This window comes from Betta splendens, chromosome 16 (genome assembly GCF_900634795.4).
Source record: "Betta splendens chromosome 16, fBetSpl5.4, whole genome shotgun sequence".
Taxonomy (NCBI): Eukaryota; Metazoa; Chordata; class Actinopteri; order Anabantiformes; family Osphronemidae; genus Betta; species Betta splendens.
In genome coordinates this window covers 17118404-17142073 of record NC_040896.2, presented here as the reverse complement: position 1 = coordinate 17142073, position 23670 = coordinate 17118404, and the positions used below count along the sequence as shown (strand labels likewise).

At 44.3% G+C, this 23670-nt stretch overlaps 2 protein-coding genes, 1 long non-coding RNA gene and 1 other non-coding gene across 6 annotated transcripts in view; 2 read left to right on the top strand and 2 right to left on the bottom strand.

Moving 5' to 3' along the window:
* The first annotated feature begins 200 nt into the window (after positions 1-200).
* Positions 201-8768, top strand: LOC114843150 (uncharacterized). Of its 3 annotated transcripts, none has more exons than XR_005896789.2 (4): positions 201-385; positions 623-677; positions 1276-1414; positions 6888-8768. It is a non-coding gene; the product is annotated as an uncharacterized LOC114843150 (long non-coding RNA). The 3 variants fall into 3 exon arrangements; XR_005896790.2 differs by lacking the exon at positions 201-385 and adding an exon at positions 412-539; XR_003783542.3 differs by lacking the exon at positions 201-385 and having other exon boundaries at positions 452-677.
* ice1 (KIAA0947-like (H. sapiens)) lies at positions 737-10306 on the bottom strand. The gene is made up of 20 exons (XM_029129403.3): positions 10065-10306; positions 9860-9918; positions 9636-9747; positions 9436-9512; positions 9304-9341; positions 9124-9206; positions 8791-8867; positions 8575-8612; positions 8370-8452; positions 8251-8287; positions 8032-8088; positions 7846-7929; positions 6021-6367; positions 3461-5923; positions 3162-3324; positions 2869-3029; positions 2097-2287; positions 1891-1988; positions 1686-1784; positions 737-1398 (listed from the first exon to the last, which is right to left on the bottom strand). The coding sequence occupies exons 1-20, from the start codon at positions 10152-10154 to the stop codon at positions 1217-1219; spliced, it is 4539 nt and encodes a 1512-aa protein (XP_028985236.1). The 5' UTR covers positions 10155-10306; the 3' UTR covers positions 737-1216.
* A 433-nt stretch (positions 10307-10739) lies between these two features.
* On the top strand, positions 10740-10811 carry trnae-cuc (transfer RNA glutamic acid (anticodon CUC)). The gene has a single exon. It is a non-coding gene; the product is annotated as a tRNA-Glu (tRNA).
* Positions 10812-12060: 1249 nt separating this feature from the next.
* LOC114843622 (A disintegrin and metalloproteinase with thrombospondin motifs 16) overlaps positions 12061-23670 on the bottom strand; it is a 30729-nt gene continuing 19119 nt past the window's right edge. Inside the window, exons 13-24 of the mRNA XM_029130331.3 lie at positions 23386-23558; positions 23163-23293; positions 22815-22938; positions 22488-22732; positions 22248-22383; positions 21142-21268; positions 14987-15191; positions 14288-14482; positions 14139-14195; positions 13845-14048; positions 13597-13744; positions 12061-13515 (exon numbers count right to left, since the gene is read on the bottom strand). Of these exons, the coding sequence (XP_028986164.1) occupies positions 13400-13515; positions 13597-13744; positions 13845-14048; positions 14139-14195; positions 14288-14482; positions 14987-15191; positions 21142-21268; positions 22248-22383; positions 22488-22732; positions 22815-22938; positions 23163-23293; positions 23386-23558 (1861 nt within the window). The 3' untranslated portion in view covers positions 12061-13399. The remainder of the gene's footprint in view (positions 13516-13596; positions 13745-13844; positions 14049-14138; positions 14196-14287; positions 14483-14986; positions 15192-21141; positions 21269-22247; positions 22384-22487; positions 22733-22814; positions 22939-23162; positions 23294-23385; positions 23559-23670) is intronic.

Below are 23670 nucleotides of genomic sequence, written 5' to 3'. Positions count from 1 at the left end.
AAGCAGCAACCGCGCATGTCTGAGGGATTTAAATCTTTGAACACACCCCTCGGAATTCCAAGATTCACCAAGTGAGCTGCAAACAGACCGGAAAAACCGGAAGTGACGCCATTTCTCATTTTCTAATAAAGCCATATAGACTTGTCAAGGACAGAAATCCTTGAAAATTTGTGTGTGTCATTGCGGTCACTCCATTCACGAAATCTCATTTTCACAAGTAGCTAGAGAATACTGCCGATGTCTTATCAAATCACAATTATCATACATATATTGGACGCTTGAGTTAAAATGCCTCCATATTTGATTTTATTTTGAAAGCTCTTCCAGGAAATAATGTATTGTGAAACGTACACATTTGCAGACGAGCTGAATAAACGCCACAGAGGTAATTTGTCGCCGCTTTTAATCACTTTATTGACTAATGATGTTGTAGTAACTTAGTTACACATTGTGTTTACTGAACAATCGATTGTACAAACAGCTGCACATTTTTCAGACATGTAATTGGTCTGTTTTGCACATCCCTGCTGCTACATGAGGTAATGTCAGTGGAGATTTTCAGTCATCCAGGTGGAAAATAGTCTGAAGTTTGAGTCGTGTCAACTGGGTTTCTTCTTGTCAGGAAAAACCTTTCACCACCAACCCAGGTGGCTTCTTCAGTCTGAAGAACTCATGAGGTAATGTAATGGTTTTGTATAATGTATGACAGACACCAGTGAACCAAAACAGACATTGATTCAATATGTAGAAAATTTAATTTGAAAAACATAAATATCATTATACAAAATATCAAACCTTACCTAGTTTTATTTAACACAAACATTATCAGCTTATATTTACAAGTAACTGAATGAAATGACATTCACGTCAGCACCTCTGTTAATCCCCATATACATATAAACATGTATTTTTACAAAGTTTTAGATCATCACGTAAGTTGAACAAAAAGCCCATGCCTTTGTTTCACAGCACTGCATGAAATGTAAAGCTTAAAAGTCCATGTACAATAAAAGCTTCAGGAAATATGCACTACAAAATTCCATTTATATACATTTACACACCATTCTAGAATAGAAGTACACATACAAACCACGTGAGAAGTATGTTAACCATGTTTACAATTGAAGACACATCCCAGACTTCCTGTTTTAGGAGAAGCTATGCTTCTTTCTTTCAAGCAGACTGAAACAACCCATGTCGGTTCGTGCAACATGTCTCAGCGCTTGACTTTTCTGCGGACACACGCTAACTGGTTAATGCAACTTGTGACAGCAGGAGGGACACTCTGAGATGCGTCTCTTCTCCACCCTGCAACGACCTCCAGGGCTTGTTTGGGGTTGCAGGGAGAAAGTTCGTTGATGCAGTAGACAGTTGCTAACTGGACCCCCCAAGGCACATCTGGAGAGAACACATGGTAAGGTTAGCATCTTAAAAGAACTCCACCTGTACTGTGTCCCTTTCTCATTTGTTTTTGGGTTTATTTAACACATGATAAATACATTCTCTGTCTGTAACATACAGGAATCTGCTTCTATACAAATAGACACATTTATATGGCACCACATAAAAAGATAAATATTATGTTTCTGTTTCAACAATGATCACTGAATTAATCCAGTAGTAGTAATTTCACCACACAGTTAAGGCCACGTCTTGCCAACCTGATTATTTTCCATATTTCATACCTTCAGCTTGTCCATGTCTACCAAAAGTGTTGATGACATTGGCCACTGTTAACACAGATGAAACACACTTTTCTTTGATTCCCAGTTGACCCAGGCATCCTGTTGAAATCAAATAAAAAAGACAATGAAATTATCCCCCCTCTGCATCATGGTCACTGCAGATTATGGGTAATGTCTAAGCAAGTTAATAAAAAATAAACCTGACCTATGAGTCGAAGGACAGTGGCAACAGTGATGTCAGAGACTGTTTGTTGGTCTCTGGGCTGGGACACCCAGGTGTTCATTAATGGCCACAATTTGTTGCTGTCAAAACAAAATAAACATTAGCAAAAGTTAATATGCTGCTTAAATAATCTATGACTAATTCATGCAGAATTTTTTCCCACATCAGAAAATAGAAATAACACATACCTTAGTATATTTTCGTAGGTCCATTTCCACTTCTTATGAGCACAAAGGAGTTGCAGCGTGTAGACTTGCTCCCAAGCTTCAGGTCCCAGGTCGTCTCCATACCGGCTGTGTTTTGTGAAAGAAAGGTTTAAACCAGACTCGACATCAGAGAGTGTTCTTGAGATCAGCAGGTCAATGTCCAAAGGAGGATCCTGCAGGGAGATTAGGTTTCATAGGTTTTAATTACAGTGTATTGCAGATTTCTTTACCCCCTTTGAACGTTTCCACATTTTGTCATATTACAATCACAAGCATACTTGTATTTGAAAAGTGTGATGCGCATTTGTGTTCAGTCCCGTTAACTCTGATACACCCAACTCAAGTTCAGTGGAACTAATTGTCTTCAGAATTCACCTAATTACAACATTGAGTCTACTTGTGTGAAATTAAATCCGATTTCCAACACACCTAAAGGTTTGTTAGGAGAACATTACATAATAAACAAAATCATTAGAAGTTTCAAAATGAGTTAGATTATAAAGTCAAGAAAAAAAATAATCTCACTCTGTAGATGAAAGCTGGTTGAGATATTCCCCTAAAAGACTTTCTGTAATCGGAGAAATGGTTCTACAGGGTAGTGACTTGGGGGGACTGAATATGCAGATGCATATCACACCTTTTAAATAAAATTTAAATACACTTCTTTGTGGTTGTAATATGAGACAAAGTCAAGTGGTATGAATACTTTTTCTATGGTCAATTAAATTTTTGCCATTAATATACAATAAAATACCTCTTCCCAACCAAGGAATGCTGAAACGCAGCTGAGAAGCTCTTTCGATGCTTTGAGTTTAGTGACAGCATGAATGGCCTGACAGAGTGAACTACTGTGCGAGAGAACATTGGGCCACGTTGTCACCACGAACAAAATCATCTTAGCAGAATCTGTAAAATCTGCAGAGAGCAAAACATGAAAAAAAAAAACAAATGCAGTTAGAAACACAGCTCTTGTCAACATACCGGTAATTGTATGTACAGTACAATTTCCTTTAATCAATTACATGCAAGAATAAAATATTTACTAACCTTCCATGAGGATGCTGTAGGCCAAGATACGTGTCTTCTCCCAGTACATTTTTTGTCTACAGATCCCTGTGTAGACTCTACAAAGGGCCTGCGTGTAGTTTTTGCTGAGCTCCACTTTTTCAGCTTTCAGTTTACTTAAGACCGCTGAAATCATATCATCTGCCTAAAGATAAACACAGAATAAAACATTTATTTCAAATTAAAACATTGTGAAAATATACAAATTAACCAACCCCATTCATCAAAATAAATACCAACAGTAATGTAGCAATAATATGGTGCAGGCCTAACATACTAACCAAGCCGCGTTGGCAGATCTCAGCGATCACCTCCTTCTCCTCATCTCGCAAGACAGGTTTTTTGGGGAGGTTACCAACGTAGAGGTGGCTCTGGATCACAGGGGTTAGATCAAAGCACCTGTTCTCAATCTTCTTTAAACAGTTATTGATAATATTTTGTTCATCACATGTTCCTGTTTCTACTGACTGGGACGTTTCATTTTTTAACTGCTCAGCACTCAGATTCGGAGGCGAGACAACCTCCTCTCTACTGTTTGAGGCGGAATCCTCTTGGTTGTGACCGACAGGAGCTGGGTCGCTATCAAGTCTGGGACATTTGCTGCTTCTAGTCTGGGGCGAATTCACGGCGCGTCTTTTTTCCCTCCGTGTCTCTGTCTTGGTGAAAGCCGTAGAGGTGGAGTTGATGGTTTTAAAGCCAGACAGCTGACTGTCCGTTGTTGCGGGTAACGCTCCGCTCTCCGACGAGCAAATGCCGAGATTGACATTGCCTCTGAGAATGCTTAGAGTCCGGGCGCGGGCAGAAAGCTCAGGGTACATGGTGTCAAGAATCCTCATAGAGCTTTCCTGTGATGGACTGGAGGAAGAGGAAGGGGACAAATTCATAGCTGTCAACGGTAGGCGGCCTGGAACCGGCACTGCATGTTTAGGAGTGGCAGAGCCAAACTGAAGTGGAGATGAAGGGACGCCACTTGGAGAGAGTGGACTGTTTAGAGATAAGGAACTCAGCTGCTGTCTATTGGGTGTCAGGTGGGCCTGAACAGGAGTGTTGGGGGAAGCCAGTCTACCCATTGGTGATGAAAAAGACAGCTTCCCAATAGCTTGCTTTGGATTGATGGATTTCCCCGTCTTCGGAGACATGGTCAGTGGGGTGAGGACTGGAGGAAGTGGGGGGCCCATTTCAGAGCGAACTTGGCCTAGGCACGCTGGAGAGCCTGCAGCCGGGCTAGCGTCTTTGCTTTTAGCAACATGCAGGCTTTGCTTTTCAAGCACATTTACACCTGACTCCAAACCTTTGGATTGTTCTTCTTTGGCAGCAGCATCCTGGATTTTTGAGTTAATGCTTCCTTTGTTCATTGTGTTTTCAGTCACACCTTCTTCCTCCTTTTGGGGCCTTTGAGTTTTCGTCTTTGAAGTGTTTTCCACATTACATCGGCCTGGATTTGGAGTTTTGGAGCTGTGCGGTTGTACAGTGGTTAAAAGACATGTGGGACTTATCAACTTGCTTTGTAAATGCGGATTATCTTCAAAAGATTTACAGTTCACATTCTCTGTGGAGTCAGAAGCATGGATCCCATGTTCATGCAACTTTTCCTTTTCATTGTTCATTTTCTCTATGTCAGATTGAATAGTTGCTTGACCACAGGCCTGGCCAGTAGGGGCCATGTCTGCCCCTTCTGCCTCCGACAGGCATGGCTTTTGAGGTGATTCAGCTGTACAACGACAATCTGAAGCCGCTGCATCTACGCCTCCAGTTCTTTGTGCTTCATGTCCATCCTCATCGATGGGTGTGTCGTTGCACTGTCTTGCATCAGCGCCTTTGCTCGAGATGCTACTGATACTTTCACTGATGCTTGACAGATTGAGAGTAACTACTGGCGCCGCTGAGTGTTTGTCAAATGACCCCATGTCCTCCTGGGGCTTCATGAGTGTGCCGACGTGACTGTCCTGTTCTAAACTACAATAATCGTTATGAGACTCTTCTAAACTGCTCTTTGCATCATCTGCAGTGACAGTGTCTTTTTCAGAGTTTCTGAATGTTGAGGAAGTACTTGACGGCACATCTAGCACTTCTTCAGTCATGACATTGACACTGTTTCTTTTGGGTGACTCTCCAGCATCAGAGGTGACAGTTATGGCATCAGTAACATAACTTGGGCTCCTGTCTCCATCCATATGTGCGATTGTCACTGACTGATCTTTGTTCACCTCTACTAAATGATTGTTTATAACGCAACTTGGGCTCTTGTCTCCATCTATGTGCACGATTCTCTGGGGCTGATCTTTGTTCAGATCTCCTAAAGAATTTTCAGTTTCAGAAATTCTAGTAGCATCACTAATACTAGGATGCACAATACAGGACAGCTGTTGACTTTCACAAGTTGATGAGACGTTTTCACCCATGTCTTGCTTAGAAGATAACGGTGAAGCTGATAAATCCTCAGTCGCTATCTCCTTCTCAGTGTGGATGTCATTTTGTAGATGCATTTCATCACAGTCTGTACTGCTGGTGTTTAGACTCACATGATTTTGCGTGAAGTCTTTGGAGTAATTTTCATTGATCTCTAGTGAGTCCACATTCTCCTTCTCTTTTTCTGGAGGTGAAATAGATTTTGGGCAGTGGCTAGATATTGACATTGTGCCAAGCAAAAGCTTGTCTTTTTGAGGAAGGACAGTTTCATCAGAACAATTGGGATGGTTTTCGTTGTCTGCCGTATCCATATCTACAGGTTCAGTCTCTGTGTCCTGAAATAAATAAGCCAAAAGTTATCAGATTAAGGTCTTTATGGCAAAACAATTCCAAGCCCCACCAAACTATGACAAGGATGCTGTTAATCCTCACCGTGTCTGGTAGTGGGGAAATGCAGGGAAGTAAAGGCCTCAAGCAATTCCTAATATCCTCAAGAGATACCTCAGTGCTGCCCAGGTCAGAAGACTCTCTACTTTTGTGTTTCTTAGACATTCGCTTGTGTTTTCTGGGTGTCTTTTCTTCAGCACTTTGCGTCTGTAGAGCGGTTTGATGTATAACAGATGGAGGGGAGGGATTTAACTGCGTGTAAATGGCTGGTGTGGAATAACTGTGGGGCTCACTGAGCCTATGAGAACTAGGCTTGGATATGTTACTGAAATGAGAGGTAAGCCCGTTTTGTGGAGAGGAGTGAACAACTTCTTTAGAATTGGAGCAGGGATCTGAAATTACAACAACACAACAGAAAAATGGATGAGTTTTTATTGTTAAAACATGAAAGAAAACTGATTTTTAAAGAATGAGTAGTTGCTAATTGTTGTGTGCTGTGTGTGTTATTTTTAACTTTGTTTTAGATTTAACTTGTCTTTCATCATCTGTGTTGTTTTTTTTGTAGGTTATTTAAAACTGTAATTATAATAAATAATAAAAATAAAGATCTAGGGATGTCCCACTTAAATTAAATGGGTATATGATTGATACAATAATATAGAATATTATAAAAAGCTTTGTGATGACTCCTTCAGTGTCCCATGTGCAGTAATGATAAGAACAACGTAAAGTACGTGGCTCAGAATGAATGTATTGTGCAAACTACCTGGCTGAAATAGAATTGTGAAAATTGTGTGTGAATGCAAAGCTCTAACCATGCTGTGGTTGGAAAAAAAATCCAATTAAAGTCTAAGCATCTGTCCAAGTGAGTCCAGGAACGAAACCAAAGACATGACGTATTACTTTTTACAGGCTACAATTAACAGGCTGCAGACAAATGGAAGACCGGGTGAGGATGTTCAAAACTAAGGACAGGATGCACCAAATGCTAGGAAGTGAAAACGGGAAGGTGTTGGTCTGCAGTGAACTGGGGGATGGAGGAACAGCTGCTGACCCTTCAAAGGACTGACGGTGATGGAAGTTTACACCAGCCGGTGTAAGAGAGATGCATGAAAGAAAGATAATTAACCAAGTTTTCTTATTGTGCATTTCATTCCTGAGTGATAATGATAACACAGGATATTAAACCTGGCCAGATACTGGTTATTGTGGCTGTTTACTGGAAAAGATAACATCTAAATAGATATTTATTTACTTCAGTCTGAGCCAAGGTGCCATTGTTTGACACCTCACACCCGTCATGCCTGTACTTGCACCAAAGGGTTACTTTAGAACCATATGGCTCCGTTCTCAAATCTTCTACTAGACTGATCTGTTTGTTCTTTATTATTAGCTCAATGTGAATTTACAAGGCTCATGTTATTCTGACTACAAGGCTCTGCTGAAACTTTAAAGGGTTAAGTTGTGTTATGTTGATTGCTCCTCCTGTGGGTTAAAAAAATGTGATTTTACTAATAATGCATTCTATTTGTGACTTTGAAGAGCTCTCTTCCATATAAGAACATACATGGTATTGGACTCCTGACTTATGACACAGACTCTTGTTTGTATTATTTAACCAAAACATGCTTCATTGAATTTTAAATTAACAAGCATTGAAAGATTGACTGAGCAACAAACAATTTTTCACAAGACTTGTAGAAGGTGCTACTGAAATATACAGTTTTGTTTATTTTATGATTTTTTTTTGTTTGTTTACTGCAGAACCTATGTTATCTACTGCAGTAGAATAACATAGGTTCTCTAATGATATGTTATAAAGATGTTTTTACTGTTTACTGTAATGTTTGAAGGACCAAACTCAACTCACCAATTAAGTGCGACCTTTGTGCTGACAGCTGCTGTTTAGGTTCCACACAGGTCCACAAATTCTCTAGTAGCATCCGAAACTTTTCTGGAAAACACACGATAACGATAACACACAACAAAAACAAATGTCTACTTAAATAGATCATTTTTAAAGAGAAGATGAAAAAAAAAGATCTAAAGTATATACCTTTGTCAACTTTAGGTTCCTCTGGTACACTTGCTTGAGTTGATGCGCTCCTATATTCTGTTGACAATATTTCAAATGTAGTTTTATTTTACCCAAATCTAATATAAACAAATTATGCTTGATCAGGTTATATAATCAAACGTCTTCTAAATCTGTCAAATTCCCAAACAATACCTGACCACAATAATAAACTTTTATTGTGCCATTATAATTATTTACCTTTACACCTTTCTCTCTCCAGTTTTATCAGTCTCATCTGCAAATGATTCAAAATTCTACATGAAGAAAAAGACCATTTCAATAGTACTAAATATTTTAAACATTTTGTGGTACAGCACCTGGAGATCATTGATATTTCTCTCTAACAGGATCTTTTCTCTGGTCAGCTGGGAAATCTGATGTTTCTGTTTGCAAACTGAGTCTGAAACAAAGATGCAAGATAATTTATTTGCTAACATATAACTTAAACACTGATTCAAGACATACTTGTCATTATAAATATTTATATAGTGTTTTTTTTCCACTATTTATTTTAATACAAACCTTCAAGTAATCCCACTTTACTTTCGAGGCTGTCCTTTCTGTTGATGAAAAGACAACATGGGACTTTTTAGAATGATTTGGCTTATACATATTCCGGTAAAATGTTGTAAACATTGTTGTTATTATTATTATCATCATCATCATCATCACAGAATAATTAAAATCTTATGACAAATGTTGCAAAAGAAGACAATAAAAACAATGATAGGTTCTTACATGCTTATTGTCTTGGCGTTCTCTTCTATCAGTTTTTCAACTTGATCAGCTTGTGCTTGAGATTTCTTCAAACATGCCTTAAAAACAGTTAAAATGACAATTTACAGAGTGATCAAGAGCTATGCTCCTAAACGTGAGTCTCCAGTTACGGCTAGTTGCGTCTTTACAATTAAAATTGATCAAGTGTCTTATTTAGGGCATTAGGGTTAAATGATGCCCTCAGACTAAAACGTTAGACTAAAGTCAAAGCGTAAATTTGACCTGCCCTTGTCAGACACACAAACACAATACAGCAGCAGGGAAATGTCGGAGGTGGCCGAGTTTTTTTCCTACCTTTGCTTTTAGCAAATCGTTTTCTACCGAAGCTTTTTCCCTTTTCAGCTCTGCATTTTCAAGTGACTGCTTTTCCATCAATACTAGGAAATGAAATGGCAATTTAGCACAAAAGCATAGCTGCAGTATAAACATCTTATAATAATTGTGGCAAAACTCGAAACTGTGAATGCAAATAACCTTCAACATCGTTCAACTGGTCTTCAAGCTTCTTCTTCCTGGAGATGTAAACAGCACTAGTTAAGATCTTACAAACAGAGAGAAAAAACAAACACTGTGTTGGTTGTGCCTGGCAGTGGCATCATGACTTACTCTGTCAGTGTCACATTGTGTTCTTGTTTCAGTTGATCCATCTCTTCAGATATCTTTTCACAGGCCTTAAGAGATACCTATAAACATTTATTATTATTATTATTAGTATTAATCAAAACAAACTTGTTAATCAAAACGGGTGAACAAAATGTGGATTTGAGATTGAAATTAAGAAATATAATAAGAGAGATAATACACACTTTCTTCTCTTCCAGTTCTGCTTCCACAGATTCATAGTCCTTAGTCTTCTTCTCCAGAGTAACCAATCGGGTCTGCAGATCACTCAGCTGCTGCTGAAGCCGGATTGTGTCACTGCATAAAACATGCATGTGTCAGGGTTAATGCAACATGGTTTGACTCTATAAAGCAAGTTGACGTGTCAGTGTTTTGCTGTGTCTTGCTATTTCAATGCAATAATACTCACTCTGAAATAGTTATTTTCTGTTTCAGTGCCAGAAATGACGAAACATATTCGGCCAGGCTCTGCAGTGACACAAACAAAGCAAACAGGGAGCACCATGAGCTATTGGAAACACGTTCTATTATGATGGTTATGAATGCAACCGAAAGCTAAATGATAACTTCTTGGACAAACATATACTTTTAATTGTGGTGAAAGTTGGTCTGACCTGATGCAGAACAGAACAGTTTTGGCAGCTCCCAGTCGTCGCGTCGGCGGCGATTGCTACCGCTTTGGACTGGCTGTCCCCTGGCATCATGGTAACACAAGTCTCACAGTACTCCTCACAGCACTCAGTGGACCTTAATAACACTAGCAACCATGTCTTTGCGGGACGAAAATCCACACCAAGTTCAAAACAACGGCACACCTTCGCGTCTCCCACGTTGGCCGAGGACCCAAGACAAGACCCCGTGGGGAAGTTTCATACAGGCAGGTTACGGTTGCAAATATCTCGCTACTTTTTTAAAATTTTAAACTATCACATGGATGCAAGTAAAATACAATTGAACATAGGTCTAACAATAATCCAACTATAAATATAAAATGTTATGTTTGCTGAAATTACAATTTTTTTCGCATATTACATTTTTCCGTCAGGCACACACACAGGCGCATGGGGGCGTTACCCTTACTGGTAAATACTCGGAGAGGCAGGTAATAGTCGGTAGGGAAAACGTTTACCGGTAGCAATATTGTAGTTTACTATAAAATATGCTCTTGTGATAACGTAAAGCAGTCTGTGTGATAACGTAAAGCAGTCTCAACGTACAACATAGCAATAACATGTTCACGCTTTATGAGTTATTGTCTATATAGTCTTATGACGAATGTCCGATGCCAGTCCCTGGTGGTCTAGTGGTTAGGATTCGGCGCTCTCACCGCCGCGGCCCGGGTTCGATTCCCGGTCAGGGAACGACGTTTTTTAAGTAAACATTTTATATATTTTTAAGTTAATTTGCTAAGTAAACTAATACGTTCTATAAACTTATAAAGAGTTTCCATTCTTTTGCTTTGCTTTTGTGATTTTTTATAATCTATATTTATATTGAGCATTTATATTTAAATGTAGTCAGCAGAGGGTGCTGTTGTCCAGAGAGTAAACTACTTTGTTTTACAGACGAAATAACTAAATACTTAATCAGCAGTTATGATATAAGATGTATGAATGAAAGTTTAAACTTCACATGCTTAATAAAAATATCTCATGATGATATAAACTTTAGAATGTTTTTTAAATATACTTTTATATCCAGGGCTTAGGGTTTTTTGTGACATTACATATCACAGTGATCACTTTGTATCTTCAGTGTCATTACTGTGTTTGGATAAACAAAAGCTTTTCACGCTCCTAGTCTGTCTGTTCTTCTTTGCATTCTTAAAACTGCTGTAGCAAATAATTTCAGTGAGTGAGGTGGACCTGGATGCAAACTCTCCCAAATAATAAATGATCCGAACTGCAGTCTCTTCATAAGAAGAAATGCAAAACAGAGTCCAGAGAGTTAATTAATAAAACAATGATTAGCAACACTGCCAGGCTGACCTGTATTCAGTGATATAGCATATGTACACACTAAGGCAGTGCCCACAGCTCAACTCTAAATCATCTACATAGAGGCTGCTGACAGAGAGGAAATCCCCTTATTTCTCTGTACCCACCTCTTCTTCTGGCTCACTCACTTTTTTCTCACAGAGTTTCCTATGACAGCACCAATGACCTGCCTCCTCCTCCCCTTTTCTCACTTTGTCTCTGTCTTCTCACACCAGTCTTCCACCCCCCCCCTTCCCTGTCAGAAGGGCCTGTGCCCCAGGGATCATGACAATAGTGATTTTGTTTGGGGCATCTGTCTCCTTGACATGAAATGAACAAAAAGTAAAGCTCAGACACAATATGTCATAAGTGTTGAAATGACTAATTCCACATTGGCATTACTGTTAGCCAGAACGCTGGCTGGAGACCAGACTGTAGATTTAGACCCATGAATATTTTCTTATAGATGCCAGGTCACATTTCTTTTGAGTTTCGTTACATTACGATGTGACATGTGAGGCTAATCTGCAGTGTGCTGCAGATTAAGTACAAGGCTTTCAAACACGTTCAGAAGATCTTGTAAAAACAAAAGAAAAGCATACAGACGCGCAATCAGGCCACTGAGTCAGACTCGCACAGGACGAGTCAAGGAGTGAAAACAGAATCAGAATCCAAGCGGTGATTATGTTGATGTCAATTATATGTTAGCTAAAAACAAATCATTGTTAGGACACCATGTTCCTTTCACTGTTATTCTAAATGACAACTGAAAAGAATGAACTCATGCTGTGTTTGAGTTGCTGACGTGACAAACATTTGTTTATTGTTACTACATTTACACTGTAGAAGTCACACTGAAATTGCATTAGCCATCATCTGTCAGTGCTTTCAAACCAAAACTAATGTCATTGTTATGTCATTCCAAGGCCTGACGAACACCACTGCCCTGTGTGATACCGTAAAGCAGTCTCATGTCATGTAGAATCACTCTTATTAGTGTTGTATGGACTGTTTTCTCCAAAAAAATAAAACAGAAAAACAAGAAGATTTTGAATGAAGGTGTTTTTGTCAGCATCAGGTTCTATGAAACGTAATACAAAATGTTATGGGCGTACGGTTGAGTAATAAAAGCCCATATAACAAAAGCTCTGCTTATGAATACAGTCCGAAAACACTGTATTGTAAAGCCAATAAATAAAACAGTCATTACTGTACACGGGTCACATAGTTCAGCTGTTCTTTCCTGAAACTCCAGGACTTCACAATGATTCGGCGACAATAACGATAACGTAGCACCAGAGAGTGTGAAAATCACTTCACTCATCTCAGCTCATTCGACTGGCGGTTGATGCTCAAACTGCAGGTTCTTTTTTTTGCTTTTCTTTCATGACACCACAGGCTATTCTGCTATTGTCCAGTATAACACAAAGCCCACACTGTGTTTCCTCACGTAAATGTGTCCTGACGCGATTTCGTGAAACATTCCTTTTAATTATCTGACTCCAGACTCCCCGCATCATCAATAACTGCAGCGCAGAGCGGGGAGCATCACATGTTATCGCGTGGCCGTGCTTCAAAGACTGCCATCGCTGACCTCTGGGTGGACTGGGGGATGTCAGGTGTCCTGGTTACAGATCGGTTCCGTTACATACAGCATATAAACAAAGCTGGGCTTTTTCAGGCTTTCTGTTGCGTCTGGACATGTCAGGTCTGTTCGCTTTAATCAAGAATCCCATTTTGCTAGTTCCTCTTCATAATTGTCTCCTTCTCTTGTACTGTCCTGATCACATTCCTGCACAGTGCTGTCACCGCCAGGTTCTTGTCTCCAGATGTCCAGCATCACGAGGCCACTGCAGCTCTCCTGGACTTCCACAGAAATGTCCCTTTACTTTTCAGCGATCGCCAACGCGGACGTCGAACATAGTCTCTCGCCCGTCTACGCGTCCATCTGCCTTCGCCACAGACAGGATCGGTTACAGGTTGGAATTGGAGCATGACTGGCAGCACTGCTTGCCGTAGAACTTGTGGTTGCACACGCCGTGCTGGGGCACCAGGTAACACCAGCTGAAGTAATCCCTGCACGATAGCTCTGTGGAAAACGGGGGAGAGAAGGGGATTTGTGCCCGTTTCTGCTGAGGCATCGGATCGGCACCGGCGAGCGCTCGGGTACCTTTCTTCTCAGACGTCGGGCAGAAGTTGGTGTTGCAGGCCTGCGACATCGGAGGCTTCAGGTGGAGAGAGCAGCCAGGAGAGGGCTTCCCCTGGACCAGACACTGGACCAGCCTGGTCTGCACTCCTCCCCCGCACGTCACCGTGCACTGCGGAGCAGAAGCAAACACAGGCGTGAGGAACCTACCTTCCCACGCTGATGACCCTCCAAAGCTGCTCGCGCTGCAGCGTCCGGGTCCGAGGAGCTACCTGCGACCAGGGAGACGCGTGCCAGGCCGGCTGCGGCGGAGGCTGCGGTGTCAAGAGGCGATGGTGCACGCTCCACGGGTAGACGGGCGGGGGGGCGCGCTCGGGGCAGGCAGCCAGGGTGCAGGGCCGGCGGAGCTCCACCGCGGGCTTGGGGAGATGGTGGCACTTCTTGGCAGCAAGCTCTCTGTATTTTCCTGCCGCGTCCTTCATAATGGAAACGAAAGGAAAACAGGGCGGTTTGTGCGACGGCGGCGGTGACCTCCGCGCACAGCTACCGGCTCAATGCACACACACCTTCTCCGCACACTTGATGAAGCGCGCCTGATGGCCGCGACCGCACGCTGCCGAACACTGGAGGCAAAGAAAGGAGAGAGAGCGGCGTTGCGTCACATCAGCGGACAGAGGAAACGGCTTCGCAGGCGCCACAGCGGCTTGTTTCTCACCTCCTGCCACGTGGAGACGAACCACTGCACCTTGCGCTGCTTCTGGCAGCGCCTCAGGAAGCAGGGCTCCTGGCTGGCAGGCCTCGGCACAGCCGCACACATGGCGTCCGGGAGCGTGCGCGCGGGGGCGCCCGGGTCGGCGCTCGTGCACAGCGTCGTCCTCTTCTTCAGGCCGTTGCCGCACTTGCGTGAGCACTGCAGACGCGGGTGGCGATTGAATGGGTTAGAATGATGATCTGATGAACAGTTGCATCCAGTTGTTCTTGAATATTGGCTAAACGGGCTGTAGTCGACTAAAATAAGGGTTTGTCAGCATTAATTTAGTTTGACTTATTGCTACAAGCTGTCAGTGTGTGAGAGCACTTCAACATGGCCGCCTTGTTCCAGTGACTTATTGGGCTTCGCTTCCCTCATATTTCCTTTGAGGTCGGCCAGAAATCCCCCCAACTTTCCCATGCAGGGATCCAACGGCACAGACCTAGTCACACTGCATCCAAGAAACAGAGCTGTGACACAGACAGGAAGTCAACGGGACCATGTGTGGCAGGTACTCAGGAAGATAGAATTGGGTAGAATTGTAGTTTTAACAGTCTCAAGGTCACGCTCATGTGCAGAAGCCATCAGGGCGGGGGTTGACGTACTGACTTACGTCACTCTTAGCTCACATGCATCTCCGTTGTCCTGTGCTGGCTGGTTTACCTGTGACCACGGCCCAGAGGTCCAGAGCGGCGGGCAGCCGTGCCCGTTGCAGCCTTGGCTCTTCGCCGGGGTGGGCTCGGCGCACAGCGGGTCGGCCAGGACCTGGACGTCCGCCCCGCGGGTCCTCTGGACGCACCGGACCGGCCGCGTCTGCTCCCCCCCTCCACAGCTCCGGCTGCACTCCCCCCACTCACCTACGGACCAGCTGGGACAACACGGAGGAGACCTGCTGAGTCAACACTTCTCAATCACCTCGTCAGTAGGGCCCGCGAGAATCCACCACAGACAGGGTGCGTGTGCAAAGGCAGCAGCTATAGACGGGTCCCTGACATCAGACACAGTGGAGTGTTAAGTTAAATCAGGCGCTCATGGAAAGAGAACCATTAGGATTTAAAGTGGAACAAGAACATAGTGAGCAAGTTTAGACCCTGACTGACAATGTTTCTTCATTGGGTCAATAATCTTCTTAATCCTCAGAGTCCGTCTTTCTAGAATTTCACATCCCTCATCACACACTCTGTCATCCTCCCCGTACCTTCACCCACTGAGCCTCTTAAGATTCACCCTAAACAAGTCAGAAATGTTGCTGTCAGCTCACGCGGCTGTATACGTTAGCGCTCTGAACTTTATTTGTAGCATCACTTGCTTGGAATGTTGTATAAGGAGGATTAAAAGACTATAGCATTATACATGCACTGTGGAATCTAAATAAATACGGATGGAGACGCTCCATCTGCTCGCACGTGGTGCATGTTTAATGTAGAATCATTTAAGGACAACGAGGAAGAAAAAAGTCACTGTTCATAAGAAACATTTATTTTTTCCTCAAATCATAATCATCTACATTTAAACCTAAACCTTTGCTGACTTAAACCTCTCCCAACGCTTAAGCTTAACTGGATCTCTATGATGTAACATGCAAGGTTGTCGCTATGCTATATCATGGAATTATGACCAACTTGCTCCAGTGTGACATCATCCTGACTTACACCATTTAGTTACGTCTCAGATGTCAGTAGCTGGACAGAAAGGTAAAGTAGATCATGTGACGCTCGGTGGGTGAAAGGTTATGATATGCGGTAGGTGAGAGTGAAAGACACTACTTCAGATTTATCCCCTCAGTGACCTCACTGGAATGGCCATCACTGTAACATACAGATTAATGCCATGGCAAATTATAGACCCTGATACACTTCTTTGACTTGTTGTTAGAGGATGAGTAGGCACCACAGCCTGTGGACAGAAGCACGGAGGCTCAGATGTCCTGTAGACAGAGTGTCAGGTAGCCTGTGGTCAAAATGACTCTTTCTAGATTCTCACTAGGGGCATTAAATAACCTCTGACCAGACAGAGTGTGTGAATGGCTGAGCCAGTGTGTGTGTGTGTGTGTCTGTGTATGTGTGTGAGCTTTTTATGTCCACATGCATGCGTCCACTCCATCGGTGAGACAGAGACAGAATGGTATCACGCTCTAAATGTGAGCAGGCATCGGATGACCTGTTTCCATGACGTAATGCGAGTTCGGTCCAATTCACGCACGGCGTGCCGACACAGCAAAATGAATTCGACGCAGGGCCTCGGAATAGGACCTGCAGAGATGGACAGATGACCACAGCCAGCCTGTCTGGGCTAGTGCTGCTGCGTTGGTCAATGCTACGCATGCTTTGTGTCAGACTTTATACGCAAGAAGGGGCCAACAAACTGCTGCGGGAAACAGATGCATACTGCAAAGTTGTCCAGATGGAGAGAGAAAGAATTCTATGCACGCCATAGGATAATATGTATCACTTCAATTTAATTACTTAGTGTTAGATTTCAACAACTTATTTAAACGTGAATGTTTCTTCAACTACGTATGTAAAGAAAACAATAAAAGACAAGTTGATCTTATATTATAACTATATTATGCTACAGTTTACTTTACACAATCAGCTCCAAAGTGCCCTAATACATTCACATCACAAACCATTTCATTGTTCCATCTTTCAAAACAGCTTTGTCTCTCAAACTCCTTAAATCCTCCCTACGTCTCTCTCTCTCTCTCTCACACACACACACACACACACACACACACACACACACACACACACACACACACACACACACACACACACACACACACACACACACACACACACACACACACACACACACACACTCTAACACAAAGGCGCATCTAAGCAGGAGGTGACTCAGGAGAGGAGCGTAAACAGTTGGGGGATTACTTTACAACCGCTATTATCACTGCTTCCCCAACTCAGTGTAAACACACAAATCCATTAGTGAGTGAATGCAGATAGGTGCAGTGTGTGTGTAACTTAGTGTTAGGGGAGAGGGGAAAAAAGCATAGTTAGAGGGAAGAAACAAGAACCTCAGCATCTAAGACGTCCACAAAGGAGAAGGAGAGGAGCCGACGAGAAGTGTGAGGTTCAACTCATTTATAAGTGACCTTTAAGAGAGACAGACAGACAGACAGACAGACAGACAGACAGACAGACAGACAGACAGACAGACAGACAGACAGACAGACAGACAGACAGACAGACCCCAGAGAAGCTGCTGAGAGACTGGTGCTGCAATCTGAGTACTTTTATATTGAGTGACATCTGTCTTTGGATGGGTGTTTGGTGGAATCGAAGTAAATGAATGTGTGGACTAGGTTGGACTGGGTTGGACTGGGTTGAACTGGGTTGAACTGGGCTGGACTGGGTTGGACTGGGCTGGACTGCGTTGGACTGGTATCCAAAGTATCCAAACCACTGGGGTCATGGTTACAACAGAGCCTGAAGTCACCTGACTAATGGACACTGTGGTGGAGGTTGGGCTGCTTCCTGCTGCGTGTGCGAAGACAGAACAGACCCGCAACAGACCTCAAAGGCTTCAACTGCACCTTTGCAAATCAGAAGGACACAAAGGAAAACGCTGAGAGCAAGGGTCCTCGTAAAACAGCTGCAGTGAAGCCGTGTGTGCGTTAAGGGGGAGTTGCAGCCTCTTCTACTGCGTTCAGACGGATGAGTAAGCGCTTAAGTACATATGGACCTGAAACACTCAGTGTCTCCGGCTGCCACATAATGACAGTATACTCATGATCTGTAAATGTCGAGATGAAGCCTGAATGGTTTTGCGGGTTGGCATCGATCCAGCGCTGCCCTAACGTTCAGCATTCTCTCCCAGAATCTTTCTCTCTAGTCCATTTACCATCACGTATCCTGCTTTCATTGTCTGACGTGACTGACTTTTTTCATATGCAGTATTTATTCTCTGTCAATGGAATGTCTCTGTCCCTGAATATGAGACAGCTCTGTGGGCATCACGCGGGATTTTCCTAGGAGGCCTTTTTTCCGAAAACAGCTCAAAAGATGCCCATGCACTGACACTGCTACATGGGAGAACCCCCCCCCCCATTAAACAGCTGTTGGTTACCATAAAATATGAGATAGGTGGTAACGTAACTGGAAAGCTGTGATTCAGCTTTCATTACATAATGTCGGTGTCCAGAATAACGCTGTCCCTGAGAACAGGTGTCGGAAACACGTATTAGAAAGTGACGAGATTCTAAAGAAAGGAGAGAGAGGAAAGTCTGAATGCAGCAGTGCTCTAACAGATGCTGGGCCGGGCCCACTAGTCTCCTGCTCTTCTGTGCTGCCTCGTCCTCGACTCGCTGTGCAATGCTGATGTCATTTGTATATATCCTGCATACAGTCATTAAGGTTTGAGCACATGTTACATGTCTGTTTCTCTTTCTGTACATCCACAAAAAAGCATTATATTGTCCACAACAAACATGCTTTGTCCCTGTAATGTTTCGAAATAATAACTTCGTGAAGCAATTTACTCTAAGCAGCTCGGCTGAGCCGCAACGCATGGAAGCGGCCCGTCCACTCGGCCGCGAGTGGTTCAGCATCAGGACTCTGGACATCCGCATGCAAACGCTGACCGAGATGAGGTCAGCGTCTCCGTCGAAGCCCCTCGGCTCGTAAATCAGGAAACAGCTTGTCAGCAGCGTCCACTTCATTTGCAAGAATCTGGCTGATGTTTCAGACTGTTCCTCAGAAGGTGCAACACTTAGAAGAGGGAACCTTTGGAATCTGTGATTTAAAAACCCATGAAGACAAGTGAAACGTGCTGTAACGGAGCCGCGCTGCGCCCATTGAATAACGGCAGGAAGTCAACTATAAAAGCAAACATCACAGTCTGCATTACAAACATTATCGTTCTTATCACACCAGCAGTTAAGAACTAAAATAACTGGGGAGGATGATGGCATGAACATTAATTCATTTGAAAACAGCATTTTTATGGCGCTTGGAGATGTAACCATTATACAGTTTTATGTCTTTAATATGTTGCTCCTCCATCTCCTACAGGAATTTTAGGTCCCGAGAGACGTTTTGTTACAAATTATTCCTGCAAGTGCACAAAAAGCGGCCGGGGGTAAAAGCTCAGCAACAGCTGGTGCATGACTGATACGATGGGCACTGATGGGCAATAACCTGTGATAGAGGTGTAACATGCAAGTGCATATAAAGCATGTGAACAAAAGCTGGACATCGTGAGGAAAATCTCACGTTGCTGCTTCATTAAAACGTGTGGACTTCACACATTTATTCCTGGTCAGTGACACTGTCCAGAGCCATGAGGGAGGAGCACTTCCCCTCTGTGTGTGTGTGTGTGTGTGTGTGTGTGTGTGTGTGTGTGTGTGTGTGTGTGTGTGTGTGTGTGTGTGTGTGTGTGTGTGTGTGTGTGTGTGTGTGTGTGCGCGCCTGTACATGTTCTGCCTGTCCACACCACTCCCTATGATGTTCGCAGTATCAGACCACGTTGATTAATCTCTGATCCTCTGCCCTTATAGACAGTGACCGATGCAGCTGGGTTGAGCCAAGATCCAGTGAAGCCACACCCTGGAGCCACAGAATCATCAGTGGCTCTGATTGTTCTTTGGCTCAGATATTGTCATACCGTCATACATCATAGCGGGTGTAAGTGCCATTCTGCAGTCACTTTATGCCAAAACTACTGTAGAACCACCCTGGAAGTGCACTAGACAACGTTTCCTCCTTTGGTTCTGCGAGTGCAAATGAACCTCGGGGCCGTTTCAGGTTTGGACGTCAACCGACGCATCTTATCAAATGAGCAGGCAGTGCACCGCCAGCCATAAATCAGCAAAATTCCCTGCCGAGTGCCGGGACAGACGGAGAGCGTTTGGGCCCGGGCTCGGGTCTCACAGTCAGGCAACACGTGAGAAAGGTTTACAAGTTCTTGGCCCGCTCTGCTAAACAAACACAGAAGCTAAGTGTTCCTGACAGTCGGCGAGGCATCATGCTGAACTGGAAGAAGATGCAGGCTGGGCGCCTGGTGGACTCTACCGTGTGTCCAACACGCACGTTTGGGCCCGGACGCAAGTTATTTCGTCATAGCGGAACAGGTGCTTTTTTGGGGCTGGGAACGGGCGGAGGACGCTGTCCATTCGCTTCACTGCGAGCAGATAGTGTGGGAAGCCTGGAAGAGTTGACTCAACCTCCCTTTGACGCCGCGTGTCGAGGAATTGCAGAGCAGATGTGTAGGTGCCGCGGAGCAATAACACATGGCAGCAACAGAGGCGGAACGCGAACGAGGCAGAAGGTAGGAAATGAAAATATAGGTCTGACAACATGATGTCACACAGAGAGGAAGAAGTAAAGTCATTACATGCGTATATTAGCCTATTTGCGTGGTAATCTGTCTCCTCATGTTCCCAACATGACCAGTGTTTTTGGCTGTCACCAGTGTACACAGCGCGCTTTGTAGGCCTTCCAGCACACGCCAATTGAACAATTGAATAATTGACATGCACTGAAGTCCACAAGCGCAGAAGGAGCAAATATTCAGCCTGTTTCCCTCCAGAAAGGATCAGGAAAATATGAGGAAATGTCTGCACAGTTCAAATACCTTTCATAATGATGTCCAGATTGAAAACAAGTTAAACAGGGCGAAGATAGTATATTGATGAGGTCACTGACAAACCTTTACAAGCCATAAATCATCAAGGACCTTACTGGGGTTTGACTTAAATACGTGGGGATTATTTAAACAATTCAATTCGTCTGGACAAAAACAGAACCAGAGGATAAGCGTGCAGCGGAACGGGACGTGACCGGTGCAGGGGCTGGTCTGACCTGGCTGGACACGGCTGGGTGTTGCAGGGCATCAGTCCGGTAGCGGGTCTTGACTTGGGACTGCAGTAGGACGTGTTCACCTGCACCCTCAGGTCCTTGTAGCACGCGGCCTTGGTGCTCATCTGACCTGTGTGTGCGACACCGGCAGCGTCAGACACGTCGGAACCGTTTCCTGCTCAGTCAAACCGTGGTCACCACGTTATCGTAATTTATCTCAGACGCAGACGACTAAAGTCTATGTTCTGCAGCTTCTGTGCCGGTGAGCTCTGCGGCGTGAAACCGGAGTCCCGGTTTCACGTATCCTGTGGTATTTGGCCTCAGGAAAGTTCAATCTGCGCGTCTCATCTCCTGCGGGTCACTTAGTGAGTCGCGGTCTTTAATAAAGCAAACAACCCCCAACCCATCGTGACCTGCAATAAGGACACAAAGAGGCAGAGGTGCTTTGGGTGGACTGCGATAGACAGGGGTGGGGAACTTTAACCCGCGGGGTCACGTAATGGGAGCTCTACACTGAGGGCTTTGTTCACACTCATGACACTAAACGCATCACAAACACATGCACCCACGCACACCTGCACGTTTATTACCCCGACCTTTGATTGTCCGGGTGATTACAGCACTGTTTACTAGTATATATGCGCTTCTAGCTTATATCTTATATGCATGTGTGTGTGTGTGTGTGTGTGACTGCTGGTTGTTTGTGTGTGCGCGTAATAGCAGGTCTCCAGTAGGAGACGACCCAAACAGGAGCTACGTCCCCTCAGTAATGACGGGAACGCTCCGCTCTCCATTTATCCTGCAGCTAAAAGCCTTGTTAGAGATCAGACGGAGCCGCTGCTCATGCTGCTATCACCTACTAACTATCCCCCTGTTCTGTAGACCAGCACATACTGAGGGTCTAAAAAGGTGAGCTAGTCTTCTTTTCATAACCAAAAGGAAATAATGCGGAATAAAATAAAAGCGGCGCACGTGCTTATCGGGACTGGACAGAACATTTGAGGTGACGATACTCCTGGACTATTAATGGAGTTGATTTCCAGCGCAGATGCAACGCGATAACCGGCCCGATAATATTTTTCTGGCGCCCGCGTTTGCACATACTGTACCTCCAGCGCACGTCGCGGAGCACTGAGAGCGTACGACGGCCCATGTGAAATTGTGTTTGTTGTGGTTCTTTTTCTCTTCAGATTTCTTCAGAGTGTATTCCCAGCGCACACCTGGGTTCCAGCCTTGTAACAGTATCTGAAGGAGAAAGGTTCTTGTAAAGATGACGTGAAGGGAGCAAAATGAAAAGAGAAAGACAGGGAACGAAGTAACAGCACGTTCTGTGGCTACGCCTCCTTTACCTCGATGACCAGTGTTTCATTAGTGGGACCCGGTGATGTCAGGCTCTCTGGTCTGTTATAAGGTCTCTTGTACTCAAACGTGGCTCCGGCGATGGGATGTCGGCCCGGCCAGTCCACGGTCCAGTGCCCGTTCAGGTAGTAGCGCCTCTGGGAGTCCCTGACAGCCAGGTAGGAGCTGGAGGTGTTCAGCTCCACCACGCGGATGCTGCGAGCCCCTGCCGGGAGCGTTGCCACTGCGTAGTACTCTGGAATTGAAATGAAAACGAACAAACGTCAACGCGACGGACTGATCACTGCGCTTGACGCGTGCCTTTAAAGTCAGCGTACTGTTGGTGTAATGCTGCTTGGTGTATTGTCCTTTATAGAGCTTGCAGGTGGAGTTGTCTCCTTTACAGACCCCACAGGAATCGAGGCCAGCCGTGGAGCCCAGCACACGGTCACAGCCCACTCTCTGTGGGAGAGACACCATTTCTGTTTACCACACTGCACGTTATATGCACAGGCCCTGTCCAGAAAATGAGGAATGGACTCGAACCTTGGTTTTAATTCACCTAACAAAAGTAACAAAGACTTGTAGTGATAGTTTGTACCAATGTGGAGTTTGATGTCTGCAGGCACAAAAGACTTGCTGATGTCAGACACAGGCTTTTCTCATTCTCAAAACCCAGAACCTACCTCGCACAGCCCATCGATGCACACGTTGGAGCTGTCCTGCGAGCAGAGCGTCCCGTCCCTCACTTTGCTGGCCAGGGCGAAGAAGAAGTCGTAGCCTTCAGCGAAGCAGTACAGCTTACACACGTCCTGATCTGGTGGATCACAGCAGGAAAGCACAGGTTGCTTCAACCTCCGCTCCATGACGCGACTGAATGACAGCGGGTCGGTGGAACGACGGTGTCACCGTCCACTCTGGTGTAGGGCCTCCAGGTGTAGAACCAGCCCCTGAACTGCCTGCTGTTAAACTCGGCGCACTGCTGCGCCCTGTAGTCCGTGGCGCCGGGCGGACAGTCGCCAGTGTTGCACAGCTTGTAGGACCTGGAGGAGCCTTCGCAGAACTTCCCCCCGAATGCAGGTCTGCAGACAGGAACGTAAGAAGGCTGATTAGAAGAATACCTGAATAACTTCATGATCTGTGATGAATTCAATAATGTGAACAGGTCACGTGTTTTGACACGACTTGTGTTTG

What these genes read in the sequence shown, in the direction of transcription:
- ice1 (XM_029129403.3), bottom strand. Translation starts at nt 10,154, where the DNA reads ATGATGCCAGGGGACAGCCAGTCCAAAGCGGTAGCAATCGCCGCCGAC. An exon ending in CCAGTTGAACGATGTTGAAG is followed by an intron (nt 9,207 to 9,303) that starts GTTATTTGCATT and finishes TTCATTTCCTAG; the next exon opens with TATTGATGGAAAAGCAGTCA. An exon ending in CTACAGCATCCTCATGGAAG is followed by an intron (nt 3,030 to 3,161) that starts GTTAGTAAATAT and finishes TGCTCTCTGCAG; the next exon opens with ATTTTACAGATTCTGCTAAG.